Consider the following 26,431-nt stretch of genomic DNA (forward strand, 5'->3'; position numbering starts at 1 on the left):
TACATCTTAGGCCTGGGTACAGGTGGGAGGAGGTCCAGCCCTTCAGGTCTCAACAACAAGTTCAGTCCTCTTCAGCTTTATGTGAGGTGCTTGCTTTGTAGGTTTCACTAACCAATGAGGAAAAAGTTCCCAGGAGCAAAAATGTACCCATTTCCAGCATCTCCTATTTTCCTTATTGCACACTATCCCACAATGCACTATTATGAAGCAGATTCAACACTGCAGAATATTTCTGCTCCTGAAGGGAGCTTGTGGGCCAGCAAGTGGTGTGTTAAGGGAAATGAGCAGTCCTCCAGGCACGGCCCGTCCTTTAGGGCAGAGGGGCCACGCCCCCCACCTTTTGCCCCTCATGAAGAGTGATGATCAGGCTGAACAAAGGTCAGCCTGACAGACACTCTTCATGTTCAGGTCAGGCAGCCAGGAGCAGACATACACGATTTCTGCAGACTCCTGGCTGCCTGAGCTGAACTTTGCTGGGCTGAAGAGGTCACAGCTCCTGTGGGTGTGACCTCCTCGACTCAGCAAAGGTGCCTCAATGCCCTCTCCTGGTTACGAGGGAAGCATCACCCGTTGACTTCGACCTGGGCGCTTCAGGTTTAAGCCCTGAAGTGCCCAGGGTGAGTGTCAATCGGTGACACCTCGTCACAGAGTGGGGGTGGGGTCAGCAGTCTCACCGACCCCATCCCTCTCTGTGACGAAGTTGGGACTGCTGCCTCCTGGGACCTCCGAGGCTGAAGGTAAGTGCGTGTGTGTGATCGTTTTAAATTAATGTTTGGTGCATGCATGCATGTTTGAATGTTGATGAGTGCTGTTAATGGATGTGTGTGTGTGCGTGTGTGTGAAAGAATGACTGTGAGTGTGCTTCCCGCCCGCCCCTCTCTCTTAAAACTGCCTGCCACCACTGAGGTCCCCTCCTCTTCAGCTACACCAAAGGAGGGCTTGGGGGGAGCGAGGGCTTGCCCGGTCTCCCCCCGGGCATATCGGGCGTGGGTGGTACAATCCACCTCACGGCACCCGATTGGTCATTTTAGGGCATGGGTGGGTCTAAGTTTGAGGGTTATATATAGAGAGGGCTGGCTGTGGGCAGCCTCTTTGGTCGTCTTGCCACACCCAAGGCTGTTGCTGTGGGAGATTTTTGTGCCCTCCTGCCCGCCCAGAGGTGGGTGTTTTTTTCTCTATGTCTGATAAGATGTTAAAAGGTTTTACCTGTGGGTATTAAGGTTTTTGATAGGTTGGTTAGCTGGTCCTATGTTTTGTTACAGTAAGTTTTAACAGGACAGGTCTTGGGTGGATTTGTTTTATTGTGGTTTTTGTTCATCTTGTCGCGGATAGACAGGTCTGGATTGCGGGGGGCTTTACAGATACGCTTTGGGGGGGGAGGGTACGGTGGCACAAGTTGAGATGCCGGGGAGTTTTTGACAAGGAGTAAAAGGGACGAAAAGGCAAGGGAATAATATTGAAAGGGGGACAGCACGACAGATGGGTAATGGTTGGGTAGGGGCAAGGGGGGGATGGAAAGGGGGCACTGAGGAAGGGTACGTTTTTAGAGGGTGGGAGGTTTAGGATGTTTTATGTATTAGTGAGGTTGGTTTAGTTTTGTAAGGCAACTGCCAAGGTTCTATTAACCAGACCTGTTCTATTAAAGCGGCCTTTTAACCCCATTTTTTGAGTGTTGGTGGTTTGTGCAGCCTTGCGCCCGACTGGTTTTAAGACAAGCTCCCCCTTAAAATGGTCTTGTTCCGAGCTGGCTACCGAGTACCTACAGAACAAAAGGCTCCCTTTACAGTTAACTGTGAATGAGAAGGCATAACCTTTGTTCTTTTTAAGTTAATGAAGTTCCAAAACCCTCCTAAGCTTTCCTTTCTGAGCTGAAATCTTTCACATACCTTCAACGCCAAATGAAAAAAGCTTAAGCCAGTGTTCCTGGTCCAGGAGCAAGCTTCCCACATCATAAAGGAGGAGCATTGGCAGCACCATCTCCCAGAAGGTTAATGCGTATTAGCTGACTTCTTAAATGTCACTTTTTAAAAATATTTATTAAAAATCGGACTTTGCCATTGAATAGGATTTTTAATATGTGTTAAAAATAGTGTTTGAATTAGTCTTCCAGTTTGTCCCTAATTGAAGACAGCAGGATTATGATTTTATTGTGAACTCCAATTTTTCTTATAGAACAGCAACAGCGCTTTACCTTGAAAATAATTTTTGGAGGGGTAGTCACTTTAGACATGCCAACATTAAATTATTGCATATGCTACTTTTAAATACCAAGCACCCTGTCTTGTGGGTTGCAAGGTCTCTTTACAGGTAATATGTTTAATATTTAAAAGTAGGGGTCCTTTTAGAAAAAGGTTTTATTTTGACAGGTTTGCCTGCAAGTTTAAAAGCTGCAGGAGTCAGGCTATGCATGTAGGCCTGAAGCCATGTTTCCCTTGTTAGCCTACTGAATGGCACAGCATGTGCTGCAGTCCACTGGTGACACTTAACTTTCCCGTGCCATTTGTGTATTTCCTGCAATTCTGAGTCAATTTTACCACGTTTTAGAGTGTAACAGCACCAGCGTACAGAGTTAGAAAACACAGCAGTACCTGTCGAGAACAATGGGGGTGACCATGCAAAAAGGGACAGTTTATCACATGTTACTTTAGTAAGACTAGGTTTACAGAATGCCATCCTAATCATTCACCGGTTGTAGGCAAAAGCTGAGCACAAGCACATTTTGCATGTGTTAATTACCTTTAAAGTATAATTATTTTTCATTTTTTGACGGCTTCTGTATTGTAGGTGAATATTTTAAATAATGAATGGTAATATATTCCAGTGGAAACTATTGGGCATATCTACAATCAACTGTCACATCGGCTCTGATGCACCAGTTTTCTTGCGTCGCCCTGAGCCTCCTCTATCAACACCATTGTAGCGCTATATTTACAATACAGGGCACCATGGTAATTGTTAGCACAAAAGCATCAAAAAATGTATTATGCTATTGTTCCGCTTTGCTGGACTAGCACCAAACATTTTGCTGCTAGTCCAGCAAAGCTCGGGAGGCCCATAGGAAATAACCTACCATCACTTTAACAAAAAATGACGCTAGAATGGCATAGTGAAATCTTGTAAATTTCACTGTGCCATTTTTTTGGGCCTCCCTGCTGGGGAACGCCCTCTTGCATGCATTATACCTGGCGCAGGTATAATGTGGCACAAGGATTTACAAAGTGGCAGAATGCTAGCATTGCACCACATTGTAAATATGGCGCAGAGTGAAGGCCTGTTTAGCGCCGCTGTAACGTAAAAGAAATGACGCTACAGCGTGCTATAGGGCGCAATGGGCTTGTAAATATGCCCCTATATTTTGGGAACTCTTTGATGTGGAGATGGATACAAAGGATTGAGCTGTGAAACTTATCTAACATTAACCTGTGATGCTTACTCCAGGATTATATATGAATTACACCTGCATTTTCAGTCCTGATTCTGGAAGCAGTTTCATGAGGAGTTCTGCCTTGATTCAGGATTAGGTGTGACATAATCATTTATGTGTAGGTGTAACACGTTTACTCACAGTGAATCAATTGTTTTCTGTGAGTAAGCATGTTTTACTTCTTGCAACTCATGAATACGACTCACCTATGCCTGGAGTAGGCAAATATCAGCTTGGATTAAGAAATAACACTTTCACAGAAAATGCATTATAAATCATGTGTGGCTATTCAAAAGTAATTTCCTTCACAGGGACATTGAAAAAGCTTTGTGGAACAAGCTTGTTGTGATTAGTAGGCACATTATTTGTCATTAGGACAAAAAATGACAATTTAAAAAGCAGTTGATAATACCGTGGTGTTAGTACAGTATTGATTTGGTGTCCTGCATGGTAAATTCAAGTTATAAATTCAATGTTTTACATTTGTTTCATTCGCTATTCAGGATGGAAAAGTGATTGTGTGGGATGCCTTTACTACCAACAAGGTAAGTGGATCTTGTTGTTTTTTAACTTGAAATCACACTAATCGTACATTAAAATGTCCAAATGCGAGAATAAGAAAATTTGGTGAAAGAGACACAGACAACATATACAGAATTAATTGAAAAGATAGGAGCAAGGAAGCCAGATTAATACATACTTAGGATCTTTTTGGTTATTTAGAGTGAAAATGGAGGTGCATGATGGAATCTTTTTTAAAACCTCATCAAAATAAAACATACATTCGCAGGAATGTTATGTGTATACCTTTTGCAGGGAAATGAGGAGTGTCTGCCTTCATTTTGATACACCAAGATGGCCGCTGCGGAGTCTGGGGTGTCTTCTCTGAGCTCCAGTGACTGAATTTCAGTCTGATGCCTCCTGCTGCTGGTCACCCACTCCCAAAACCAGAGTATGGCAAATGTCAAGGTTGCTTGCAGAGCTCAAAGATGCATACTATGCTACTGACTAGGCAGTAGTCAGCCTTTCGAGCTCTTCCTGCCAGCCCCAACATCTGACTATAGCTCCTGCCCCAGTGTGCCACAGGCATATGGTAATCCCTGTGGAGTTATGCTGCATGGCTGGTGATGTAACAGGAGGCTCAACTCTTGAGCTGGCCACCAGGAACGCATGCTAACCATGAGCGCCACCATGTCAAATTCATGAGGCAGCGACATCTACACCCACCAGTTTTCAAATGATTATTAGTCTATTAAAATTTTGTGGCAACTATGGGGAAAAGAACCACCTTCCGCTAGTAGGTCACAATGCTAATTTAAATGTGCGTGTAATCCATACATCTGTTGCCCATAGATATAAAACAGCGATACATCAAACAGGATGCACTCTTCTAATAATATTAGTTTAAATTACCCAGAAATCAGTTCAATGTTCATCATAATTTGAACTTACTTTAAATTGTTCTTTTAGAGTCCCATCTGTCTATTGAAATTCTTTGTACAATACAATTGCTCGTTCTACAACATGCTCTTCAAAGAACATAATAATTTGTGTTAAATTGAATCTATAAGTCTCAGCCAAGATGTGTTCGCCTGATGAACTTCTTCAGGGGTACGTTACAACCGTCAGCATAAATCAAAGTGTCCAGTTGAGAAACAGCTTCCATTTAGTGTGAAAAACCCTCAACTGGTATGTGAATTTACACGTTAATATATTGAATGAAAAGCTTTCTGGCTCCTAAAAACACTAAGGAACGGTGAGCCATTAACAAAATGTGTTCACAATTTAACAACGCTGAGGGACTAGTAAGTGACTTTAGTGCGGATCCTGTTTCTAAATGTAAGTGACACTGTTAACAACGTTTGTGTTACACGTTGTATTAAGTCTACCTCCTTCTATGTCTTGTGAAATCTTTACAGGAACAAAATGCTCCTTGTGGACCCCTTCAAAGAAATATTGTCTGTTCTAAATTTGTAATCATACAACATAATACAACAAGCGCTGAATAGTTGCTGCATAAGTTAATGTACTAATTGCAGATGAGTGCATCCTTTGTAATTGAAAAAGGAAACAACATGCTAATTTTTTGACTTTCATGGAAGATTAAATGCATTGATGTGTTTTTCCTTATTTACATCACACCTTTTTTTCTGTAAACTCCGATACCAGAATTAAGTCATTGCAGCCATTTTTACAAAAACAAATCCCTATATTTGAGTGTTTTCGTATCAAATGAATTGAGCCTTAATTCAAATCATCTTTGTATGTGTACTGTCCATTGTATCTCAACTTGCTTCAATAGATTATAGTTGCGATGGTTGGTAGCTAGAGCCATCAACCCTCATCCGTGAAAGTTCCAATGATTTCCATGAGTCAGGACATTTCTACAACAAATTGGCAGGACTCTACCATGTGAACATATGTTGACTATTCAATGGGGAGGGTAGTCTTCTGTAAATTCTGTCAGGATTGTGTTGAGTACTTTTTCTACTAATGTGGTGCACTTCAACGTCATGCTTGTGATGCATAAAACAGCAGTAGTTGTAAAATCTCTTTATTTGGTTAAATAATAACCATACATTTATATAAAACAGATACGATCACATAAAACATACAAATCTATTGTGGCAGTTAAAGTACATAATACACAGGTCGTAAGCCATAATCAGAAGAAAGAACAGGCACAATTACTGCATAAGCCAACAACAATAAAATATTTTCAATTGGTGTAAAAAGGCTAAGGCCAGGCCCCACGGATCTCGACGATGCTACGCAGAAAATTACCCATATACATACATGAGCGCATGGGGAGGAACACCATTGCTAGCCCAACTTGTAAAAACTGGGCCTCTTTCAAGATTGGAAGCAGGAACCTTTTCCTTGGAAGGGTGTAAGGGCTACAGAACATTACAACATGTGTCCTTGTCTAAGCTGAAACTTTGTCACATTCACAAGGACCTAAAGATCCATCAGCGACCCAACCCTTGGGAAAACTGACCAATGGGAGGAAAGAGTTCAGCCTGAACCTGGATAAAAGCTTGCGATGGTAAACATTATTTTCCTAGGTCAGGTATGTTTCTTGGAAGTGAACCGTTTTGATCAAACAATAATCTCAAATAGCTGTCTTACACGATTCCTGATTCTCCCTAAAGACAGAAAGCTGAGATAAAACATGCTATTTAACCCACAGGTAGACTGCCTTGACAATTTCCTCAGGCTGTGTACAAAGGTTGGGACAGCCCAAAGATGTCAATGCACTCTGGATGTAACATACCCAGGGGATTGCTTTAGAGTCAGCTAAAGAAAGACAACCCTGAATAATCAGCCTGTTGAGAGTTGGCTCACACTCGTACCATATGGTCAGCATGAGCAATATAGGCCTAAGTTTAATGATGTCCAAAATGTAGCTGAGGCCAAGTTCCTTGTGTACTGCAAATGTGGAAGAGCTTTGGGGCACCCCTAACAGTCTCCTGAAAAACTTGTTTTCCTTTAGCTGAAGAGGACCACAATTGCGATTCCCACATATTGCACTGCCGGAACAGGTAGCAGAGACACATTTAGCCTTATAGATATGGAGCAGTGCATTTACAGGTTTTCTGCCCATCCTAAGGCTAAAGTCCAGGACTGCACCACACAGTCTGGTTAAAGTACGCCTTTTCAATTGGATGGCGGGTCTCAGAAGGACCCATCATCAAGCAAGATACTTAGGTAATTAAAAGAGCATACTTGTGTGATCTTGGCTTTTCCACAGTAATAACTCATGTTTTTGGTGGACACAGGGCCCACTACCGTCACAAAAGATTTCGAGGTGTTAACTGAAAGATCCAGACCCTCCATAAATGTAACATAAGAGTCTATGAGTCACTGAAGACCCAGTGTTGCCCATGACTCAAGGACGGCATCATCAGCATATAAGAGGACTGGTGATGCCAGAGAACCTGCCAGGTGGGGTGGGGATCCCCTTGTATTTCCCGCAATGCTGTTCTTATATAATTGATATAAATGGTGAAAAGAAAAGGGGCCAAAATACACCTCTGGTGACAGGGAATATTTTTGCGCAGGAACCATTCTCACTAAATCTAACAGAGGCAGACGTGTCCATCTGGATGTCTGCCAGGAAAGAGACAAGGGCCGGCTCCACCCCTAAAGACAACAGTAAGGACCACAACTTTGATCGGTTCACAGGATCAAAGGCCGACGAGGGTCATTAGCCTGTAACATTTTGGGTCCCCTATCACCCTTTTTGAAAACAGGCACTATGATGGATTGCTACCAAGAACTTAAAGGGCCAGTAGGAGCTGCAGCGTTTAAGATGTTTGTCAACAGTGGCGCCCACATGGCAACGTCACTCTTGAAGAGTACACCATCTGGCAGAGGAGCCATATTACAGGACAAACTTCTGATGGCACTGGAAACTTCCATGGTAGAAAAAGAGAGACAGGAGAACTAACTTCCTTCAAACCAAAATTAGGAGTCATTGACTCACTACTGCCACTAAAAGAGTAAATATGAGAGAAATGGTTGAACCAGTTAGTTTCCTGAATACTGGTGGCCAAACTGGACATGGTATCCTCCTATGTCCAGGGCCTCCTGGGACTACGAGTTCCCCACCAAATCACTGGCAGCAAAGCAGCAACAGGCAGTCACAGTGTCTCACACCACAGGAGATGAGAGATGCATTATAATGCTAGTGGTGCAGCAAACGCTCGGGCAGCCCCTTTCTCCTGTGTCCAGGACCTCCTGGGAATACAAATCCCCCACCACCTCACTGGTGGCAAAGCAGCAATAGGCATTCACTACATCTCGTGCCACGGGAGATGGTAAGGTGCTTTGTAGCACTAGCGGCGTGGGAAGCACTGATGCAGCCCCCTCCTCCTGCCACCTCACTGGCGGCAAAGCAGCAACACACAATCATGGCATCCTGTGCATAAAAAAGTAATGTTTGCCTCCACCATTGAGTATTAAATCTGCCTGCAGCTGAAAATGATGAATATGCTGGTAACACCCCTCTTATTTAGACCTTCTCAAATCCCTTGGCTTCATCACATTGATACAGACTCAACATAGCTGACTAAATAGGCTTGCGCTGGAAGAAGCTGAATTTTACAGAAAGTTCATATTATTATATTTAGAACTGAAATGTGTGAGCCATCAAGCATAGGTTTTCTTTGTCTCTTAAAATGGCAATGTTCTTTCTTAGACTTCCATAAGTTGACTCTGCCATAGGCACAGGATAATAATCATCAACTTTCTCTGTGAGAGAAATCAGACATTTGTGTCAGAATCCTAACAACATACACAACTACCCTTAGCTATTTGTTTTAAATTCCGCAGAACACATCATCTTTCATATTGCTCTGTAAACCTCTCTGAGCTACCTAAACCCTCCTGTCAAGTGATCTGGTGCAACCTTTCCTCAATCTCACCTACACAGTTTTGTTTAACACATTGTATGAACCAGATAGAATATTCAAAACATATTGCATATACAATTTAAACATTCACTATGCAAAATTCATACACTCATATTTAAAAAAACTAATTAACACAAACCAATGTTAACTGAATTTGTGTTGGTTAACCATTCACAGTTTTCTTGCCTAGCCCCACAATCTGTGGGTGCTACCCCTATCAGAAAACAAACTCATGTATCACAATACATTGGGCAAGCTAACATTATATGACATATAACATAATGTGCCTGTGTAGGAAAGTACCATCTTTTGTGGCATGTTACCCCCAATTTCTGCCCATTTGTCAGTGTGTTCTGCCTGTCTCACTGAGATCCTGCTACCCAGGACCCCAGTGCTCACAGTCTGTGGCCTATATGTGTTGTCAGTATGCTTGACTGTGTCACTGAAGTTCTGCTAACCAGAACTCCAGTGCTTATGCTCTCTCGACTTACCAAATTTGTCACTACAGTTCAGTGACTCCATATTCCAATTCTGATTGGCACACTGCCCCCCCCCCCTTATAAGTCTCTAGTATATGGTACCTAGGTATACAGGGCATTGGGGTTCCAGGAGATCCTTTTGGGCTGCACCATTTCTTTTGCCACCCATAAGGAGCTCATACAAACCTTTCATCAGGACTGCCACTGCAGCCTAAGTAAAATAGTGCACACACTACAGGGAGTGCAGAATTATTAGGCAAATGAGTATTTTGACCACATCATCCTCTTTATGCATGTTGTCTTACTCCAAGCTGCATAGGCTCGAAAGCCTACTACCAATTAAGCATATTAGGTGATGTGCATCTCTGTAATGAGAAGGGGTGTGGTCTAATGACATCAACACCCTATATCAGGTGTGCATAATTATTAGGCAACTTCCTTTCCTTTGGCAAAATGGGTCAAAAGAAGGACTTGACAGGCTCAGAAAAGTCAAAAATAGTGAGATATCTTGCAGAGGGATGCAGCACTCTTAAAATTGCAAAGCTTCTGAAGCGTGATCATCGAACAATCAAGCGTTTCATTCAAAATAGTCAACAGGGTCGCAAGAAGCGTGTGGAAAAACCAAGGCGCAAAATAACTGCCCATGAACTGAGAAAAGTCAAGCGTGCAGCTGCCACGATGCCACTTGCCACCAGTTTGGCCATATTTCAGAGCTGCAACATCACTGGAGTGCCCAAAAGCACAAGGTGTGCAATACTCAGAGACATGGCCCAGGTAATAAAGGCTGAAAGACGACCACCACTGAACAAGACACACAAGCTGAAACGTCAAGACTGGGCCAAGAAATATCTCAAGACTGATTTTTCTAAGGTTTTATGGACTGATGAAATGAGAGTGAGTCTTGATGGGCCAGATGGATGGGCCCGTGGCTGGATTGGTAAAGGGCAGAGAGATCCAGTCCGACTCAGACGCCAGCAAGGTGGAGGTGGAGTACTGGTTTGGGCTGGTATCATCAAAGATGAGCTTGTGGGGCCTTTTCGGGTTGAGGATGGGGTCAAGCTCAACTCCCAGTCCTACTGCCAGTTCCTGGAAGACACCTTCTTCAAGCAGTGGTACAGGAAGAAGTCTGCATCCTTCAAGAAAAACATGATTTTCATGCAGGACAATGCTCCATCACACGCGTCCAAGTACTGGCTGGCAAGAAAGGGTATAAAAGAAGGAGATCTAATGACATGGCCTCCTTGTTCACCTGATCTGAACCCCATTGAGAACCTGTGGTCCATCATCACATGTGAGATTTAAAAGGAGGGAAAACAGTACACCTCTCTGAACAGTGTCTGGGAGGCTGTGGTTGCTGCTGCACGCAATGTTGATGGTGAACAGATCAAAACACTGACAGAATCCATGGATGGCAGGCTTTTGAGTGTCCTTGCAAAGAAAGGTGGCTATATTGGTCACTGATTTGTTTTTGTTTTGTTTTTGAATGTCAGAAATGTATATTTGTGAATGTTGAGATGTTATATTGGTTTCACTGGTAATAATAAATAATTGAAATGGGTATATATTTGTTTTTTGTTAAGTTGCCTAATAATTATGCACAGTAATAGTCACCTGCACACACAGATATCCCCCTAACATAGCTAAAACTAAAAACAAACTAAAAACTACTTCCAAAAATATTCAGCTTTGATATTAATGAGTTTTTTGGGTTCATTGAGAACATGGTTGTTGTTCAATAATAAAATTAATCCTCAAAAATACAACTTGCCTAATAATTCTGCACTCCCTGTATTTCACGGCCATTTTCCACTGCACCAGATTACTTATAAGTCACCTATATCTCTAACCTTCATTTACTGAAGGCTATGTGCAAAGTTACTGTGTGTGAGGGCACCCTTGCACTAGCAAAGGTGCCCCCACGTTATCCAGGGCCAATTCCCCAGACTTCATGAGTGCGGGGACACCATTATAAGCGTTCACTACATATATGTCAATACATATATGTAGCTTCACAATGTTAACTCCGAATATGGCCATGTGAGGTGTCTAAAATCATGGAATTGACCCCCCAATCCAAATCTGGTATTGGGGGGTCAATCCCATCTACCATGGACCCCCAGTACTGCCAAACCAGCTCTCTGAAGTTTCCACTGCAGCCACAGCTGCTGCCACCTCACAGACAGGTTTCTGCCCTCCTGGGGATTGAGCAGCTCAAACCCAGGAAGGCAGAACAATGCATTTCCTTTAGGAGAGGGGTTTTACTGGAAATAAGCATTACAGGCATGGGAGGGGTATCCTCCCAGAGCCTCTGGAAATGCTTTGAAGGGCACAAACGGTGCCCTCCTTGCATAATCCAGTCTACACCAGTTCAGGGACCCCCTTTCCCTGCTCTGGCGCGAAAATGGACAAAGGAAAGGGGAGTGACCACTCCCCTGTCCATCACCACCCCTGGGGTGGTGCCCAGAGCTCCTCCAGAGTGTCCCTGGCATTAGCCGTCTTGGATTCCAAGGTGTGGGGACCCTTTAGAGAGCTCTGAGTGGCCAGTGCCAGCAGGTGACGTCAGAGACCCATCCTGATAGGTGCACACCCGGGTAGGTAGCCAATCCCCCTCTCAGGGCTATTTAGGGTTTCTCCTCTGGGTGTTTCCTCGGATTCGGTTTGAAAGATTCCTCCAGGACTCCTCTGCATCCTCTGCCTCAGCTTCTGACTGACAGATCAAGCGCAGACTGCTCCAGGAACCGCTGTAACTGCCACAAAGTATCCAGGATGACTTCTGTGACCTGCAACTTCAGCTACAGCCAGCAATTGCAACGGTTTCCAAGTTGTGCACGCTCTAAGGACTGCCTGTCTTCACCCTGCACCAGAAGAACCAAAGGAATCTCCTGTGGAGTGATAGTCACTTCCCTGCTTCAGCAGGCAACTCTCTGCGATGACAACCGGTACTCTGGGACTCCTCTCCTGTCGACGAGCATGATCTGTGGAACACAGGTGGTGGCCAAAGTGACTCAGACTGTACAAAGGTCCAGCTGTCCAAATTTGGTGGAGGTAAGAGCTTGCCTCCCCGTGCTGCGACAGTACCCCTGTGCACCACGTCTTCTGTAACTCCTTGGGCTTCTGTGCACTTCTTCCAAAAGTTCTCCATGCACAGCATAGCACAGGTCCCCAGCACTCCATCCTGCAACGCACAGCTCTCTGAGTTGTTGTCCGGCGGCATGGGATTCGCCAGTGTTGTGCTGCAACAACCACACTTTGCATCCCCTTTGTACCTGTGTCCTGGGACTCCCATGGGCACTGCCTGGTCTTCGGAGGGCTCTCTGAAGTGCTGAGAGCCCCCTCTGTCTCCTCAGTCTGAGGTGAGACCCCCAGGTCCCTCCTGGGTCCAGGCAGCTCCTCTTTGGCGCAAACCGCGTACTTGCTCGAACCAAGGCTTGTTGGCGGAATCCAGGATCACAAACAGCCTGCATCCAACAACTCAACGTGGACATCTCTTGCACCAAGCAGGAACCTACAGCTATCTTCTTTGGTGCATTTCTGTACTTTTCTTCTAACCGGAGAATCCACTTTTGCACCTTCTTCCATGTGGGCAGGGGTTCCTGTCCTTCCTGGACCCTTCTTCGACTTCTGGACTTGCTCTCCTCTTTCCACAGGTCTTCAGGTCCAGGAATCCATTGGTTGTTGCTTGCAGTCTTCCTTGGTTCTTGCTTAATTCTTCATCACGACTTGTAGTATGTTCTGAGAAAACTTGCTGTACTTTACTCCTGCTTTCCTGGGTTTGGGTACTTTACTTACCTTCGGTGTTTACCTACACTCCCAGCGCCCCTCTACACACTACACTTGCCTATGGGGGAATTCGACATTCCCATTCCACTATTGTAGCATATGGTTTGTATTGCCCCTAGGCCCATTGCAATCTATTGTATTCTGAACTGTTTGCACTATTTTATGACTGTTTACTTACCTGAGTTTGGTTACTAGTGTATATATTGTGAATAATACCTACCCCCAGAAGGAGTATTTCCTTTAAGATATTTTTGGCCTTGTGTCACTAAAATAAAGTACCTTTATTTTTGGTAACACTGTGTATTGTCTTTTATTGTGTACAAGTACTGTGTAACTATAGTGGTATTGCAGGACCTTTGCATGTCTCCTAGTTCAGCCTTGACTGCTCTGCTGCAGCTACCCCTAGACTGCCTAAGCTGCTAGAACACTTCCTACATTTCAGTAATAAGGGATAACTGGACCTGGTATAAGGTGTCAGTACCTTAGGTACCTACTACAAACCAGGCCAGCCTCCTACAGCCTGAAAATCCGGCCAATAAAATTGCATATGGATAGGGTAGGGGCTAAGAACAATAGCACTGCCCAGCCCAACCAAAGCCTTCCTACAGTACCTAGGGAGTGTGGTTGAGCATCTCCATCCATCCAGTACTCAGAACATGTACTAAACGAGAGATCTAATCTTGACTTGGAAAGTGTAAACCCTCACATTTTGTTGGAATTAGCTCATTATTGTCGGTGCTCGGGGTGAGGTGTTATGAGGTGTTTACGGATGTAGAGTTTGAAATCTTTTTTTACCATGCATCTCATACTTTACCATAGGGTTGTAGCACTGAATACCTGGCCTAGTATATAATGTATTTGGAGAATTAGCTGTGATGTGACAGAAGTCGTGTCTGAGCTATATAGATATATAAACGTGCAATCTTAACTCTAATTGCATTACTGGAGCTTGTTTATTTAGCCAATACATTTCAAAACTTTGTACAAACTTGACTAAAACCGATGGAATCTTTTACCAGTGGAAGCCAATACATTACATCTTAATTATGGTGATGTGTGTAGTGATTCTCGTCACTTGACCAATACAATGAATATAAGAATTATAACGTATAAACTTTCAAGACCACATATGATGTTTCATTCTTCATACTTTAAAAGTGAAGAAAAAACCTGCTTAATGCAATATGACTACATAGTACCTGTTCTGTCACCAATCCAAGGGCTCACACACTAAAATATTTGTATATACAGTATTATATACCATAATATATAAAATTATTTCTTGCGATTACACCATGACAAACAACATATTGTATTACGATCGTGGGGCATGCTTTGTCTCTGAATGTTGTTCTTGAATCTTTACATTTCCAACATATAACAATCATGTTAATGTATATCCCAACATCCAATCAATAAAACTGGATCACTCTTTATCTGAAATTGTAGATAGCACAGCATTACAAATAAGTTATTCCAGACAGCTGTGCTATTCCATTATGTGTGACCAGATCCATTTCTGAAATGTGAATATGTATTCAAGATTTCATAGTGTGCCCTTAGTCACATACTTAGGGTACTTTTATATGGCCCTCAAAAGACAGCTATTTATAAATATATTCATTAAAAAACAATGCTTTTACACAATTCTATTTTTTTATATTTTAACTGTCTCACATCTGGAAGGCCACACAATGTGCAGTGGTAGGAGAACTATGCCCTACAGATTTCTATCAACCCTTTTGCAATAATACCCTCAGTTTACAAAAGGAACAAGGGATGAACTCTAGTGTTTCGTTAATATAATTATTTCCTGCACCTTCATGCAATTAAGTGAGACATTTTATAAAAACTAAGACCATTGTCACAATCTATGAGGGTTTGCAAGAACAGCCCACAGTTTGGTAGGTATTTATCACTGCTTTAACAATAAATCATTATAATGAGCTATAAAAAGAAGGACCGTAATTTTATGGCATCTATCAATTTTCCATAGCCACATCAATGTTGTTCTGATTTTGAAGTAAACCACCTTTCATGTGATATAAAGAGATCTAAAGAGAATGTTTCATTGCAGGAACACGCAGTTACTATGCCCTGTACGTGGGTGATGGCATGTGCATATGCACCATCTGGTTGCGCCATTGCATGTGGGTAAGTGTTGACGAAGGTATGAAAAGCAATGTCGAAATATTGTTCTTATCCTCATGGAGCATAATATGGATTAATGAGCACAGTGGACTTCAAATGAGTATAGAGTCGTCCAGAGCTATGTTAATTTGAAATCTGGACTTGTATGTATTTCATTTATACAGCGCGATCCTAACAAGGGACGCTGGGGCACTGTGCATTCAAGTGGGGATTTCATTTTTGAACTAGACAATTGTATATCAAATAATTCCAATTTTGGGAACAGAAAGGTTACATGATTTGCTGGAATTTCCAGTCCAGTGCAGAAGAAGTAATTAGAAACCAGTTTCCTAATTCGAAACGTTGGCAGCTCAGCCACCAGGCCACATTTCGTTGGCCTGCGAAGAACGGATCATCTAGTCCCCTAAGATTCAATGGATACAATGCAACAATGTTTGAAAAATCTTTAATGGTCATGGAAGTAGCAAGGGACATTACATAATAAATAATTTATTGTAAACAAGCAGCAATAATTCCCTGTGTTTGACAGCCCTGTTAGCAGAGTTGCACTGTAACCTCAAAGAACTGTGTTACGAAAAGGTGTCCGAAGAAGATTGCATTGTAGATGCAGGACCCAAAAGCACCAGTGAAATAAATACATTTGACAAAAATACAGTATTTTCATTGCTTCTTTAAGAAAGCCATTGTCCTTGCACATCAGTACTTTGTGAACGAAAAAGATGTAAATCCAATATCATGTTCTCCTAACATCAAGGTGAAACAATAGAATGCACAAGGGTGATCTTTGCATAGGACTGTGTTAGACAGTGGGTTATGTCCATCTGATCCACCTGATTTTTCACTTTTCGATCATTTAGTTTTTGACTTTTTACTGTAGGGGAGCCTCATAACCTGAGACTCACTTAGGGTAATCTTATGGTTAATGGACTGCATGTGTTTACCACCAGTTTCCACCTTTTAAGATACGGCTGTTGCACTGCAGCAAAGGTAAGGTGCACTGGACTAGTTACACATGAACACATGTGCACATGCATGTGCAAATGTGTTAGGGCTGCGCTTGGGAGACTACAGTTGTGCGCAGCCCAGTAACTACACCCAGGTGGTCTGGTGCAGAGGGGACTGCAGGATTGGAAATGGACCTTAGGTAGTCCTCATGATGCCAGTGTACACTCCTAGGGTAAGTCAGTGTGGTTTACTGTTTTGTCTGCAGCAATACTGCATTATACACCTATGGGAAGGGAGGGCTGCCTTACAGTGCAGCTTTGCTTCCTTTTGGCATACCGGGACCTGAGACATATTGCATAACTTGTTTAGAAAAATCAATTCTGCAAGTTCCAAAGAGATATCTGTACAGCTTATGGGTCATCCAGGAATGTCAGATTTCTCTGAGAGTCCAGGCCTTTTGCCACGCTGCTGGGCTGGGTTAATTACATTTCTCTCCAGAGGCATGAACAAAGGCCTCCCCCATGCAAAGGAACCAATTAACAGTGTTTCACTTAGCTCCTGAGGAGGAATGGAGTGGGTTGGAATTCTCTGCATCAATCAACTAGCTGTTACACTGTGCCAGGGATTGGCTTGACCAAACCCAATAAACAGAGGAGGGGGCCTTGACCTCTGGAGCCTACAGAGGAGGAGGCTCCATTTGAATATTCACTGAGAAAGGCATTGGGAGTGATGTCAGCATGGTGTGGAGCTGAGGCCCCCAGAGCAGATGTGGCAAGTGACTCCTGGGTGACACCATTTTGAAATATCCCAGCAGGTTGTGCAGGAATGTTGGGACAGGGGCAAAGAGGTGATGTGGCACACCGAGATAGGACAGAGCTGCACCCTCACTGGAACCTCCCACACCAAACCTAAAAAGTCTTGTTGCAGGGGGAGAACTCTCTCTTGGTTGTGACTTTATGCTGGACACTGGAGCTGGCAGCCATGGACAATTGGAAGAAAACATACTTTTTTTTTTTTTTAAAGATCTCTTTTATTGCTTTATAATTGCATGAAAACGCATACAGAACAAAATAACTTCCCATCTTTTTGTAACCCCCCCCTCTCCCTTTTCGCACTTCTCATCAATTATACAGAGGTGTTTGTTCGGTTCACAAATTAGTCACTTATTTGGTCTCTTGTACGATCTTCAATTGGAATATCTTGGTCAACTATACATGATCTGATTCTGATAAATTTGCCTCTGCATCCGAGTTAGAAGTGTCAGGTGTTCTAAAATTGTCCAGTATCGTGTTCCAATGCTGAGCATTGTCTCTAGTTCCTAGGCCCCTGAGTGTTTCCCTTAGTAATACTGTCCCTTCAGTTTCCGCCCACTTGATTAATGCATTTCTCCAACGATTTATCTGTGGGCCCTTCGGATCTTTCCAGTGTGAAGTTATTTCTCTCCTTGCTAGTATCAAAGCCAGGTCTATGAATCGGTTTGTGATTTTATGCTTGCTGGGGCGGGGGAAATCTCCCAAAACCGCCACCATGACTGATCGGGATAATGTTCTGCCCGTGCAAGTGGAGAGTGCCTCAAATATCCCCGTCCAGTAGTCCCCGATTAGTGGGCAACTCCAGAGCATGTGCAGCAACTCTGCTGCTAGTTCTGCACACCGAGGGCAGCTGGCATTTTCTACACCATAAATCTTTGATATCATATAGGGGGTTAAGTAAGCCTAGTGATAAACATATATGTTTATTAATTTAAACCTGGCATTTCTGAAAACTGTATATATGTGTGTGGTTATTCTGGTCCACTGTGCGTCATCTATTGTAACATCTAGTTCCCCCTGCCATTTGGTCTTAAGTGTATTTAAGGGAAGACATATGCTGGTTAGTAGAGATGTATATATCCCTGATATCAACTTCCCTTGGTCTTCTATAGTGCATATTTGGTCACAGGTATTATGTCTGGGGGGGTTCTTCTATTCCTGTGCCCCATTGTCTACGGAGAGTCCTAGCAATTGCGTTAAAGGTTAGGAACAGCCCTGGTGGTATCTGGAACCTTTCCTGCAGTTCTGCATAAGTGCACAGTTTCCCATTATTATATAGAGCTCCTATGGTGTCGATCAGAAGTGCCATGAATTGGGTAATACCCCTTATCACATGATTTCCTGTGATGGTTCCTATACAGATCAGGGGGGCCTCTGGTGAATGCGGTGTTCCGGTATGTGTTTGTTTTAGGTATTGTTCCCAGCAGTGACGCGATGCTTCCCATTCTATCGGAAGTGGTTTATTCTGTTTCTTGGGGTTTAGTAGAATGCCCAGAATTCTATTGCGGGAGCAGTGGAAAGGGGCTCTCAGTGCTTCCCCCACTGGAGGTGCTCAGATGAATCGCTCCAGCCATTGGAGTTGGCTCACCCAATAGTATAATTCAAAGTCAGGAACAGCCAAACCACCTTCTGCTGTTGTTCTCTGGAGGGTGCGCAATGCTATCCTTTGTCTGTTGGTTCCCCATATAAATCCTGTAATCAAGGACGAAATTGTTTTAAATACCATCCTCGGTATAATGAGTGGGATGGTTGCGAAGTAATATAACATTCTAGGTAATACTATAATTTTAATCAATGCAATTCTCCCAGTGACCGCTAACGGAAGTGTCTGCCAGAATATCATGTTGTTTTTGATACTCCTAATCGTGCTCTGAATGTTCCCTTCTAGTAAATCCTCAGCGGAGTGATAGATATTGACCCCTAAATATTTGAATGTGGATGGGGACCACGGGAGACCCCGATTGTCCATTGGTTCTTCGATACCCCCAGTAGCTGGAAAAATGGACGACTTCCCCCAGTTTATCCAGAGCCCAGATGCAGCCCCAAAGTTCTCTAACATTGTCATTGCTCCAGGTAGATCGGTCTCTGTGTTCCGGAAAAAGAGTAACATGTCATCCGCATAGAGAGCAATATGATGCATCCATGCATTGATTGTAATGCCTTTGTAGAACCTCTGGGACCTAGCTGATTGGGCGAGAGGCTCAACTGCCAACGCAAAAAGCAAAGGTGATAGCGGGCAGCCCTGTCTTGTACCCCTACCTATGGCAAAGGAAGGGGATATTGTATGGCCAGTGCGTACTCTCGCTGTGGGGTTTGTCTAGAGAAGCCTCGTCCATTTGACAAACCCTTCTGCTAGTCCTAGCTGCAGCATCACTTGTTCTAGGTAGTCCCATCGTAGGCTATCAAAAGCTTTCTCGACATCTATCGAGATGATTACTGCTCTATTTGCGTCAGAGAGCAGGGCATGAAGGAGTGAAATCAATCGACGGATATTTTGGGGAGTGCTTCGCTTTGGGATGAATCACGATTGGTCCAGATGGATTAATGAGGACATGTGTGGTAGAAGTCTGTTAGCTAGTACCCTGCTTAGTATTTTATAATCTAAGTTCAGCATTGATAGTGGGCGGTATGATCGAACTTCTGTGGGGGGTTTGGTGGGTTTCAGAAGGGGAATCATTATGGCCTCTGTAGTGGAAGGAGGCAAGCTGTTGTTATTCCATGCTTCTGCATATAAGATGCTGAGCTGGGAGGTTAATGAGTCCTGATACGTAAGATAGAACTCCAAAGGGAGACCATCTGCTCCCGGTACCTTGCCCCTTGCCATACTCTGGATTGCAGTCTTTATTTCTGTAAGCGATATGGGAGTCGCCAGGGCTATTCTATCTTCCCCTTTCAATGCCGGGAGGTTGAGGTTCCCCAGATCTCGTAATTGAGCGTTGTTGAGTACTTCGGTGGGGGGGGGGCATATAGCTCTGAGTAATATTTAAGAAAGGTGGCATTGATCTCCTTCTGTCCATATACTTTAATACCCGGTGTGGTCTCTAACTCCACCACTATGGTTTGATGTTGGGGCGGTTTGGCCAGCCAGGCCAGTAGGGCACCTGCTCTGTCGCCCTCTGTATGTTGCTTCTGCAAGAATTGTTTGTAATCGAAGCAGGACAGTCTAGTGTTAGTTTCTATTATTCTAGCCCTTGTCTCTTCTAGTTGTGTTGAGAGGTCGGGTTGTGTTGGGTGCCTACGTTCGCGATCCCTAAGGGAATTCTCAAGATCGGTTAGTTCTATCTCTAGCACCTTCCGTACTCCCACAATTGTGCTAATACAATATCCCCTGATCACTGTTTTAAAGGAGTCCCATTCGACAGATCTGGACGAGGCAGATCCAGCATTGTTCTCGAAGAATTCCGTAATCTGCGTGCCCAGTTGGGCTATAAAAGCCTCATCTTCAAGTGACTCTGCTCTCAGACGCCAAGTGGGAATCAAAGGTCTCTCGCCGCACCAGGCCAAAGAAATCAATAAGGGATTATGATCTGAGATGGTGCGGCCAAGATACTCGGCCTTCGCCACCACAGACTGCACCTCTGGAGACGCCAAAAAGGTGTCCAGTCGTACATGCAGGACGTGAACTGCTGAATAGAAAGAGTATTCTCTATTGGGGGGATTAAGTTTGCGCCAACAATCCGTTAGTTGCCAGTGTTTTTGCCACTGCTGGAAGTGCAGTGCTGTTTTATGGGTTACGGATTGTGGCAATGGTGGGTGTGATCTATCCATTGCGGTATCCATTACACAATTAAAGTCTCCTCCTATTAACGTAGTGTTAGTGAGAAGTGTGCTCATGATCAGTGATAATCTGTCTAGGAATCTTCCCTGTTTGTGATTTGGGGCGTATAGTCCCGCAAGAGTTATCTCTCTCCCGTCCAATCTACCAGAAATCACTACGTATCTCCCCTCAGTGTCGATCAAGGTATGAAGAACCTGTAATGGGACGCCTGGTCTGATCCATATCAACACTCCCCTTGCAAACGCTGAGTGGGTAGTGGCGAATATTTGTCCCCTCCAGCGCTTTTTCACGGCCTTGATCTCATGCTCCAACAAGTGAGTTTCTTGTAAAATAGCTATGTGCACTCCCCTTCGTTTAAGATAGCTGTACCTTGTACCTCTTGGACATGTTATTTAGGCCCCTGACATTCCATGTGATTATCTTGTATTCTGTGGTCATAATTTAAGGAGGGGTGTAGAGGCGGTCCGCTAGCACCGCTCTATTACTACTACTGGACCTACCTATTGAGTTTCGTAATCTAAGGTGTGAACCATTTGGACTGCGTGATAGATGTGCCTGATAAACCCTGAAAACAACACAACCAAAATCAAACCCCCTTTGTAACTCCCTCTCCCCAGGACCGGTACCTACAACTCTCCCCGTCCAAACCATTACAACTATTGTAATCTTAATTATCAACCTATTGGAGGGAGGCGTGCCAGAGACCAAGAGGCAGCGTCCCGGACCCTTCCCCAGGCCCGATCATGTGTAATGTGCCGGTTAAGAAATGACATCTAGGATCCTATTGCTCTATATTCACGGTTGGGTTCTATCAATGTCCCTAAACAGATTGAGGTTCCCCCACAATTGTCCGCTCACTTGCCAACTTGTTCTTTTAGCGAGGTCAAATAATCTCTTCCGCCGTTCTTGGGGTGATCAAAGGCAAGCCGACGAGAGTGTCCTGGGAGGATATTGAGGAATGTTCGCAGTTTGAGTCAACGTCTGATGCGGCATCTGGGGTCCGGTGTGTATGGAAGTCTCCCCTGCTTAACGCTGCTGCTGTTTCCACCGCATCACGCATCTCCTGTTGTGACTGACGTTTCGATGGAGCCGCTTCTGTGGTCTTCTTCCGTGATCTGCTACGTTTCTTCCTGGAGTTTCGGAATGTCCTGTCGCCGGTTGCTCTGCAATGGATGTTCAGTGATTCAAGCCATTCCATCGCCAGCTGAGGTGTGAGAAAAAAATGGGTTCTGTTATCGTATTCCACTCGGAGTTTTGCCGGAAAGAGCATGGCATATTTTATACCATGCTCACGCATGGCTCGTTTTACTGCGATGTAAGATGCCCTTTGCGCCTGTGTTTCTCACGTAAAGTCTGGGAATATCATAACCTTTTGGCCATCCAATTGAATCTCTCCTAGCTGGCGGGATTGTGACAGTACGTAATCTCTATCTTTGTGGTGGAGTAATCTAGCGATTATTGGCCGAGGCCTGACTCCTGGTGGGGGTGGTCCGCCAGGGACCCTGTGGGCTCGTTCCACTGCAAAAAATGGTGAGAAGCCCTCTGATGCTATAGTGTCTCTAAGCCACTGTTCTAGGAATACTTCTGTATTAGCCGCGGAGCCCTCCGCCCCCTCCGGGACCCCCACCAGTCTGATGTTGTTCCGTCGGGCTCGGTTTTCTACATCCTCCGTCCTTGCCTCCAATGTTTTCAGCCGGGTGGTCAGGTCTTTAATTTCTGAGGATGAGTCTTTGTGCGCCGCTAATACCCCTGTCAGCGTAGTTTCGTGCAAACCCACCGTTTTCTTTAATTTACGGTGGTCGTCTCGCAAAAGGGAAAGATCGGCGGTGAGGTTATCGATTTTACGCTCAAGCGCTTCCCGGGAGTCTTTAATGGCCTGCAGCACAGTGTCCAGAGTTGTTTCTTGTTGTTCGTGCCCTGTTTGCGATTCTCTGGCGGGCGTTGGGGGTGGATTCTCAGTGTGCGAGGAGTCCCCCGCTGGTGATTTGTCTTGTTTTTTTGGTTTTACCATTATAACAGGTCTCAGATGCTTCTCTTCAATTTTTGAGACCTTCGTTCATTATTATGGGAGGGTTTAAGCTTTGGGCCTGGATTGTGACCCGAGGGCGCTGCACTACGCTGCATTCGCTGATTTTCCGCTTCGTACTGTTGCTCTCGTCGTTAGTGGCAAAAGTGTCTGAGTCCTTTGCGCCCTTCAATGAATGGTGTGGGAGATCTCACCTCTAGGGGACCTTCGTATCCTCTCAGCCTGGGTCCGCGGCTGTAACTGGCTCTATGCTCTGTCTTGGCCGCCATTTTGGGTTGCGGCATCCGCGAAATTGTCGGGGGGGGGTTTCGGGCGATCACTGCCCCAAAGTGGAGCACCGCAGTACCTACTTATGCTGTATATTCTCCGATCGCTTCTCTACAATTTTTAAGACCTCCGGTCGTTATTATGACAGGCTTCAAGCTTCGGGCCTGGATTGTGGCCTGAGGGCGCCGCCCTACGCCGCATTCACTGATGTTCCGCTTCGTAATGTTGTTCTCGCCCTTGGTGGCGAAGGTGTCTGAGCCCCCTGTGTCCCTCGATGAATGGTGTGAGGGTCCTCACCTCCACGAGACCTTCATGTCCTCTAAGCCGAGCTCACTGTTATGTTGCGGCTGCCATTTTGGGTTGCGGCAGCCGCGAAGTTTTCGGGGGGAGTTTTCCGGGCGATCTTTGCTCCAGAGTGGAGCGCTGCGGTTCCTACTTGTGCTGTATATTCTCCGATCGCTTCTCTTCATTCCCCAAGACCTCCGGCAGGATTTAAACTTTGGCCTGGATTGTTGCCCGAGGCTCAACTCTATGCCGCATTTGCTGATGTTCCGCTTCGTACTGTTGCTCTCGCTGTTTGTGGCGAAGGTGTCTGAGCCCCACGTGCCCTCCGATGAATGGTGTGGGGGCCCTCACCTCTATGGGACCTTCGTATCCTCTCAGCCATGGGCCGCGGCTGCAATGGGTTCACTGCTCTGTCGCGGCCGCCATTTTGGGTCACGGCAGCCGCGAAGTTGTCGGGGGGAGTTTTCCGGGTAAACTCTGCCCGAAATGAATTGCCGCGGTCTCTACATGTGCCGTATATTCTCCGATCACTTCTCTTCAGTTTTTTAAGACCTCCGGTCGGTATTATGGCAGGATTTAAGCTTCGGGCCTGCTCCATTGGTCCCAGGCCACGCCACCCTGAAAATGGCCTGGAAGAAAACATACCTTGATGGCCATCTGGATTAAGGAATCTGACTTCAGTTGACCCTAGAACCAGTGGGGCTTTCTCCAGGACCAGATAAGCTGTCCCCTTTACACCACCTGAAAACTAGTTGGGGGAAAGACTGGGATCCTGTGCCAAGGAGGAGAAAGGCCTAGAGGAAATCAAGGAGAAAAGCTAGCGCAGGGAGCCAGTGAAACCAGCTCCCTGCAAAGTTTGTCACCGCTGAGGCCAGAAGGCCTAAAGAAAGTGCTCTAGGTCTCTAGGGCTCACCACCCAGAGCAGAAGGAGACCAAGAACAAGCAAAATGGCCCAAATGTCAGCCTGCAAAGAAATTGACCATTGACCCCCAGCGATCGCATAGAGCTTTGCTGTCAAAGCCTCTCTAACCCCTCTGAGGTGTACCAGGGCCCGGAGGTCGTCAAAAGGAGGATTTTTATGTCAGAAGCTGCTGTGGGTGGTGCCTCCTTCTCAGCATTCCAGAGAGCCTGGAGAGCCCACCCTGCAGGCCATTGTAGTTATTGGGGGGCCTGGGACCCCATCTCCAGGCCCCTGATGGGGGCAAAAGCAGGGACTTTCTAGTCATTTCCATGCACCTGGCGAGAGGACGAAGGGGCCCAGGACCGCATCCCTGGGTCCCAAGAATTAAATAAGCACATGCTTATGAGGAGCGCCCCATAGTGTCCTGCAGGTCTTGCCTATTTTGCACAATTTTACATCTTGTGGTGGCCTCAGGATGGCAGGGCCACTACAAACAAAGTCCAAAAGTGTGGGGGAGCGGCAGGAGTTGCGCAGCCTCCCCCAAAAGGATTTAAGAACTCCCCACCATAAGTTTGGTGGGACTGCAAAAAGATGACTACCTCAGGGGTTTCCCTGGAATTCAAGCACTCCCCTGGCTGGAGCATGTGCTCTTCACACTTCAGCTGATACTGCTGTGCCCTCTTGTGGTGAAGCCTGTGGTTACATGTGTTGTGATTAAAAATGTGATGCCATCAATCGGTTCTGCTCACTATTGTGTTTTCAATTTTGCAAATATTTAATGAGCACACAAACCTCTGAGACATGGACATATAATTTTCTTGTAAATGCTTTATTGAAATAATTATGTTGACAGCCACTTGTGACCAAAGTATCTATGCATTATTACCAGTAATAAGTGCCTTTTGTTTGTGGTTGTATTCAATTATTGCATTTAAGTACAATATAATGTTTTGATATGTGGTTTGTTGAACTGGACCCCTTTAGAGGGTCAGAGATGACCACGCAATGTCATCAAAATGTATTCCATCAGCCTTATGTATATTTGTAAATTACTGAATAGTATTGAATAGTGTGTATGTAATAATTGTACCTTTTCTTTTCATTTATTGAGTCTTATTATTGCGTGCCAGCAAATGATGATTACTAGCCCACACCACCTCCCTTAAGTAGTCCATGGACTGCTCTGCTTCACCACCCTGAGGGAGTCAAGTGCTGCAATGGGGTGTTTGGTTCCCAAGGGAGGACAAATGTGGACCCATTACTTGTGCAGGCCACACAACTAATGGCCTTTCTTCCTACAGAATGTATCTATACGGTAGGCTAAAACATCCAGATTGCATACACTTCCTAAATAAAAAAAAATAAAAAAAAGTCATAAATCAGCAATTGAACTCTTGTTGCACCAGTAAATACATCAAAGCACACACTTTGGGTCTCACCAGCTACATTGTCACATCTGCAGCCTAACAAAAGGACTATTTTAGGTCAACTCAGCAAATCCAAATGGTAACATAACTGGGACAGTGTATCCATTCTCAAAATACCATGGCCTTGATGGACTTCCCATCCAGGTTGTGACAAACGAAAAGAAAACCATGAAAGCAAATGATTGAAGGAGAACCATAAGAATTCATAACATGCAGTCATACAAAAAGCTACCATTGTTCATAGCTAAACCCACACTTGTGCCACTTTCCCAGACTTATTATTTTCTTTCTGTGCTCCACATGTTGAAAACAAGAAAATGACTATTGCCAAAGGGGAAAATGTACATTAAGGTGCAGTCCCCATATACAAATTCAAACACAGGCAGACAGGAGAAATAGTAATCTCTACTCTAAAGTGGGTTATACTTCACAAATTCAGTAAATGAAAAAGACTACTACTGCAATTCAAAGCGAATACTGAATTACATTTTACTGTCATTATAATAATAGTCATACCATACCTAGTACCACATGGAAAAACAATACTCCACACTTCATTTTACATTTCAACAATTACATCATACTGTTTTGTTACTAAAATTGGAAATTATGTACAGTCTACACTACTAAAATACTAAAATGCTGTAATATAGAAAAATACATAATGGGTAACTGTGTAATACAGTCCTATATTGCCATCACCAAAAACAAAATAGGATGTACCTGTCATGAGCATTGTGTG

The 26,431-nt window shown here is 44.5% G+C and overlaps 1 protein-coding gene across 2 annotated transcripts in view; it reads left to right on the forward strand.

The window, feature by feature from the left end:
* GNB5 (G protein subunit beta 5) overlaps window positions 1-26,431 on the forward strand; it is a 493,189-nt gene that overhangs the window by 245,822 nt on the left and 220,936 nt on the right. For both annotated transcript variants that reach the window (XM_069222460.1, XM_069222461.1), the window contains exons 5-6: window positions 3,928-3,969; window positions 15,175-15,251. In XM_069222460.1, the coding sequence (XP_069078561.1) occupies window positions 3,928-3,969; window positions 15,175-15,251 (119 nt within the window). The remainder of the gene's footprint in view (window positions 1-3,927; window positions 3,970-15,174; window positions 15,252-26,431) is intronic.

The sequence above is a fragment of the Pleurodeles waltl genome, chromosome 3_1, assembly GCF_031143425.1.
Source record: "Pleurodeles waltl isolate 20211129_DDA chromosome 3_1, aPleWal1.hap1.20221129, whole genome shotgun sequence".
NCBI lineage: Eukaryota > Metazoa > Chordata > Amphibia > Caudata > Salamandridae > Pleurodeles > Pleurodeles waltl.